Source organism: Eretmochelys imbricata, chromosome 24 (genome assembly GCF_965152235.1).
Source record: "Eretmochelys imbricata isolate rEreImb1 chromosome 24, rEreImb1.hap1, whole genome shotgun sequence".
Lineage (NCBI taxonomy): Eukaryota > Metazoa > Chordata > Testudines > Cheloniidae > Eretmochelys > Eretmochelys imbricata.
The window spans coordinates 19,381,241-19,387,088 of record NC_135595.1 but is presented as its reverse complement, the minus strand read 5'-3'; the positions used below and the strand labels follow the sequence as shown (position 1 = coordinate 19,387,088).

General features: G+C 53.0%; 1 protein-coding gene across 1 annotated transcript; it reads right to left on the bottom strand.

Moving 5' to 3' along the window:
• Positions 1 to 303: 303 nt before the first annotated feature.
• On the bottom strand, positions 304 to 5,242 carry LOC144279619 (phospholipase A2 inhibitor and Ly6/PLAUR domain-containing protein-like). Its single transcript, XM_077841195.1, has 5 exons — positions 5,149 to 5,242; positions 3,504 to 3,620; positions 2,992 to 3,144; positions 2,583 to 2,726; positions 304 to 464 (listed from the first exon to the last, which is right to left on the bottom strand). Exons 1-5 carry the CDS (start codon positions 5,240 to 5,242, stop codon positions 304 to 306), a joined length of 669 nt encoding a protein of 222 aa, XP_077697321.1.
• Positions 5,243 to 5,848: the final 606 nt, after the last annotated feature.

The following is a 5,848-nucleotide window of genomic DNA, read 5'->3' as shown; positions in this document are numbered from 1 at the left end:
TATCCCTGGCTTTCAGAAGGGAGTGGGCTCTGGTGGGTTACTGGGGGGATTACTGGGAGTCAGGACTCCCGGGTTCTCTTCCTGCCAGCATCACTTGTGCACAGATAGGGGCGGGGGGGGCCCGGTACGGGGCGGTCAGGGGACAAGGAGCTAGGGGGGTGCTTTCCCCACAACTCGCTTGATTCAGCCAATGCACAAAAGAAACCCGCAATCCCCCCAAAGAGAAGCAGCAGCCGGTGGCTGCTGAAGGGAGGTGCACTGCAGCCCGGCACACAGCAGAAGGGCAGGACGCCAGACTGGGGCTCAGGGCTGCCCGATGCCTCCACCGGCCCTGGGAGCTGGGTAGCACTCGGCCCGGCTCAGCATCTTCACCACGCCCTGGGCGTATTTCCTCTCCCCCTCTCTCTTCATGCAAGCGCCAGGGGAGGCACATCCAGCCACAGCCTTCTTCACGGTGATGTTACCTGGACGGGGGGAGAGAGACGTCATCAGGGGCTCCCACATCCCCTCCCCTGACCCCCATGTGGTTTCTCACACACTCCCCTCCCACCAGGACTGCACCCGGCTCTGCAGGCAGAGTGGGGTCTCGTGCGCAGAGCAGGGGGCTGGAACAAAGTGAGAACATAACAGAGGAACGGTCCTCCTGGGCTACACCAAAGGTCCATCTAGCCCAGTATCCTCTGGCCAATGCCAGGTGCCCCAGAGGGAATGAACAGAACAGGGAACCTTCCGGTGATCCATCCCCTGTCGCCCATTCCCAGCTCCTGGCAAACAGAGGCTAGGGCCACCATCCCTGCCCACCCTGGCTAATAGCCACAGATGGACCTGTCCTCCAGGAACTTCTCTCGTTCCTGTTTGAACCCTGTTATAGTCTTGGCCTTCAAAACATCCTCTGGCAAGGAGTTCCACAGGTTGACTGTGCATTGTGTGAAGCAGTACTGCCTTTTGTTTGTTTTAATCCTGCTGCCTGTGGTGACCCCCCGTTCTTATGTTAGGAGGAGTAAATAACTCTTCCTTATTTCCTTCCTCCACACCCTTCAATCTTCTCAAGACCTCGATCATATGCCCCCTTAGCCGTCTCTTTTCCAAGGTGAAAAGTCCCACTCTTATTAATCTCTCCTCATATGGCAGCACTTCCATCCCCCTCATCATTTTGGTTGGGCTTTTCTGAAGCTTTTCCAATTCCAATATCTCTTTTTTGAGAAGGGGCGACCACATCCGTACGCAGTGTTCAAGCTGTGGGCGTCCCATGGATTTATATAGAGGCAACATGCTATTGTCTGTCTTATTCTCTGTCCCTTTCTTAATGATTCCCAGCATTCTGTTCGCTTTCTTCACGGCCGCTGCACATGGAGTGGATGATTTCAGAGAACTCTCCACTATGACTCCAAGATCTTTCTTGAGTGGTAAATTTGACCCATCATTGTGTATGTCTAGTTGGGATTACGTTTGCCCATGTGCATTACTTTGCATTTATCAACATTGAATTTCATCTGCCGTTTTGTTGCCCAGTCACCCAGTTCTGAGAGATCCTTTAGTACCTCTTCGCAGTCTCCTTTGGACTTAACTATCTTGAGTAGGTTTGTATCTTCTGCAAATTTTGCCACCTCACTATTTACCCCTTTTTCCAGAACATTTCGGAATATGGTGAATAGGACTGGGCCCAGTGCAGATCCCTGGGGGACTCCCACTATTTACCTCTCTCCGTTCTGAACACTGACCATTTTTCCTACCCTTTTTTCCCTATCTTTTAACCAGTTACTGAGCCATAAGAGGATTTTATCCCATGACAGTTCACTTTGCTTAAGAGCCTTTGGTGAGGGACGCTTTCTAAATCTAAGTACATTATATTCATGGGATCCCCCTTGTCCACACGCTTGTTGACCCCCTCAGAGAATTCTAGTAGATTGGTGAGGCGTGATTTTCCTTTACCGAAACCATGTTGACCCTTCCCCAACAAATTATGTTAATCTATGTGACTGATAGTTCTCTTCTTTCCTATAGTTTCAATGAGTTTGCCCAATACTGAAGTCAGACTTATTGGCCTGTTGTTCATGGGATCACCTCTGGAGCCCTTTTTAGAAATTGGCATGTCATTAGCCATCCTCCAGCCATTTGGGACAGAAGCTGATTTAAATGGTAGGTTACAAACCACAGTTAGTAGTTCTGTAATTTGACATTTGAGTTCCTTCCGAACTCTTGGGCGAATCCCATCTGGTCCTGGTGACTTATTACTGTTTAATTTATCAATTTCTTGCAAAGACTCCTGTAATGACTCCTCAATCTGGGACAGTTCCTCAGATTTGTTATGAAAACAGAATGGCTCAGGTTTGGGAATCTCCCTCCCAGCCTCAGCCGTGAAGACCGATGCACAGAATTCATTTAGTTTCTCCGCAGTGGCCTTATCCTCCTTGGGTGCTCCTTTGGCATCTCGGCAAGTAGGACTCCAGGGTTCTCTCTGCAACTCTGCCAGGGGAGTGGAGTCTAGTGGGTCAGAGCAAGGGGGGCTGGGACTGAGCCAGGACACCTGGGCTCCACCTCGTACTCTGTGTTCAGACCCCGCCCCCATCTGGAGGACTTACCCAGTGTTAATATCCCAGATTCCTCAACACAATGGTCCTCGGCGCCGGTGCAGGCCAACATCCCCACCGGCTGCTTGTCAAAACGATCCACTATGAAAACCATCTGGCACTGCCGGCCATTGGGGACGGAGCTCACAGTTGGCACTGAGAACAGTCAGACACACACAGTCAGCCAGGGGTGGGGAGTCACCACACGCTGGGCTCGATCCCAGCTCGGGGAAGGGAGTGGGGTCTAGTGATTAGAGCAGGGGAGCTGGGAGCCAGGACTCCTGGGTTCTGTCACCAGCTGTGGGAGGGAAGTGGGGTCTATGGGTTAGAGGTGGGGGGTGAGGCTGGGAGCCAGGACTCCTGGGTTCTCTCCAGGCAGGTGTGGCCGGAGCAGAGCTCTAGGTTTGCAGCAGACACACACCTGGGATGGCCCCGGCGTTGCAGCCGTCGGTGTTACAGCTCACGATGTTCGCCCGCATGGTGACATTCTGCGCGTAGGTCAGCGAGAAGGGACCGGACTCACAGTTCTTGGGCTCCAGGCACGATTTAGCCGTGTAGGAGAAGTAGTTTCCCTCTGTGGAAGAGAAACAGAGAATCACCTCTGAGCTCCCCAATGGATCCCCAGCTGCTCCATCCTCCCGTTTTGTTCCATCCACCCCACCCCCAACTAATCTCATCTTTCCCCCGACCCCCAATAAAATCCTCTCTTCTGTCTGATCCAGGCCCCACAGTCACCCACTGCAATTCCCCATCTCATCCCATCCCCTGTCTATGACATTATCTTTCCAGACTGAGCAGTCCCTGCTCCTGGAGAGGAGCGGAGGCTATTGGTTAGAGTAGGAGGAGGGGGTGGGAGCCAGGACTCCTGGGTTCGACCCCTGGCTTCAGGAGGACAATGGTGTCTACACTTAGTAGGAATGTTCTTTCACTCACCCAGCCTGATCTCTGCCACGACGGTGACGCAGGTCCCTTCCGAGGGGGCGCAGGGCTGCAGGGGGCCGGAGCACGATAGCTCTCTGGACGCACACACCTCGCATTGCAGAGCGCTCCCTGGAGGTTGGAAAAATCCCTTCTCGGTACAAACCCCGGCTCCCCACCCCTCCCCAGGCAGTGCCCGTGGGCGAAATACCACCAGGAACCAAGAGGTGGCGCTGTGGGAGTTGTTACCACCAATGCCTCCTCACTGAACGTGTGGGCAGGCAGATCTTGGAGAAATGCCACCTGCTTTTGCAGCAGTTCTGCCCAGTTCCATTTAACTCTCCGGATGGGGAAAGGCATCTTGCTAGCTGGTCATTTGTATCTGACTCAACACTGCAGACAAGTCTGTTTGCTGCCTGAGTGTCTGTGGCTAGAATACATTTTCAGCTGCTGACGTGGCTATCTGGGGTGCAGCTTGTGCCTGCGAACAAACCCCACACGTCTGTGTAGACAGAAAAACAAGAATTCAGCTGCTCTGAGGAGGGGTTTCTGCCTGGCTTTGCGGTGAACCTTTCACACACACACACACACACACACACACACCCCGTCGTAAATCTCTGGTCCAGGCCTCTGCCTCTCAGAGTTACGTCAGCTCAGCCACACTCGACTTCAGCCCACTTTTCATCGCTGATCCTCCCAATTCTCTTCTTCAGAATACGATTGATGCTTGTTAAGCCTTTGGATAGATGGCTGTGCACCTCCAGCCAGCGATCCCAGGAGCATCAACTCTTTCCTCTCCATAGCGTGGGGGCCTTTAAATTCATGATGTGCGTGTAAGGTTTTTAAGAAAGAAAGAAAGAAAGAAATTTGCCCACTTTGGTTTTTTTAGAGCTTTCATGTGGAAACATCAATTAAACCTCAGAATGCCTTCCCCTGCCCCTTCTATGTCCCTAGAATGTAGCAAAGTTATATTATCATATTATATTATCACTATCAAAGAAATATGGAAACTGAGGTAGAAAAAAGATGTGTTCAATTCAGGGTTAGAACCAAGAAGACAGTCGAGAACTCCTCACTCCTGACTCCCAGCTCACTCTAACCCATGAGACCCCACTCCTCTTTCAGGCCACGGACAGAACCCGGGAGTCCTGATTTGCAGCCATCTCCGCTCAAACTCACTACACCCCAGCCCTCTTCTACAGCTGGGGAATGAGCCCAGAAGTCCTGGCTCCCAGCCCCCACCCGTTGCACCCCCATTCCCCTTTGAAACCCGGGGAATGAAGCCAGGAGTCCTGGCAGGAATCTCAGCGCTGATGGGCAGGGGAACATTTCCAAGCAGGATTACATGTGGATGGGGGTGGTGCTGCTCATCGGGATGACCCCAAGCCCGGGTGAGAGCTGGAGAAGGAACGAGAAGAAGGAAGGACAGACGGACTCAGACCCACTGGCCAGGCACCTAGCATGGGCTGTGGGAGTCCCAGGCTCCACTCCCTGCTCTCCCCAATTCAGTCGGGGGACATGGCCCGGGTTTTCCTCTCGCTGGTTTTACCCACAAATTCCATCCTGACCCCAGAATCCGCCATCCACAGCGGCACGTTCCCCAGGTGAAATCCCGCCCCCACCACCCGGCTCCCTGTGCCTGGGGACGGACGGGACTCACCTGTGGCCAGGAGAGCGGACAGCAGGCAGAGGGGCAGAGCCACCCACATGGTGCCCGGGTGCTTGCTGCAGTGAGCAGAACAGCGAGGAAGCATCTGGCTGTGGTTTTCTCAGGCAGGTTGGCAAATACCTGCCCCCTGGGGGATCGGCTGGGGCTGCCCCATGACATCTTGGTGGGCCCGGAGATGGGAGATTTCACAGCCCTGCATGTGACACTGGCTAATCAGGTGATGCCAATGTGTACTGAGGCCAATTCCCTTGTGCATTAGTGGAGATCAGCGGTTCTCAGCCAGGGGTCCGTGTACCCCAGGGGTACACACAGGTCTTCCGGGGGTACATCAGCTCATCTAGATATTTGCCTCATTTTACAACCGGCCACATTAAGGCACGAGTGAAGTCAGTACGAGCTAAACTGTCGGCCCCTTGTTCATATTGCTCTATATACTCTACACTGAAATGCAAGCACCAGAAAAGTGTCGACTCCAAAGCCGGGGACCATCCTGTCCTGTCAACTCTCTTCTTCCAAATTTGATTGGTGATCGTTCACCCTTGCCACTGATGGCTTCACACCTCCATCGTGCATGCAAAAACTCTGGGCTGGCTGAAGAGATCCCATGATCCTTAACTCTTTCCTGTCCAGAGCTTGGGAGAGTTTCAATTCAGTCAGTGAACATAAGTTTTTAATGGAAGGACGAAAGAAA

What these genes read in the sequence shown, in the direction of transcription:
- LOC144279619 (XM_077841195.1), bottom strand. Translation starts at nt 5,242, where the DNA reads ATGCTTCCTCGCTGTTCTGCTCACTGCAGCAAGCACCCGGGCACCATG. An exon ending in GTCCGCTCTCCTGGCCACAG is followed by an intron (nt 3,621 to 5,148) that starts GTGAGTCCCGTC and finishes TCCAACCTCCAG; the next exon opens with GGAGCGCTCTGCAATGCGAG. An exon ending in CGTGGCAGAGATCAGGCTGG is followed by an intron (nt 3,145 to 3,503) that starts GTGAGTGAAAGA and finishes TCTCTTCCACAG; the next exon opens with AGGGAAACTACTTCTCCTAC.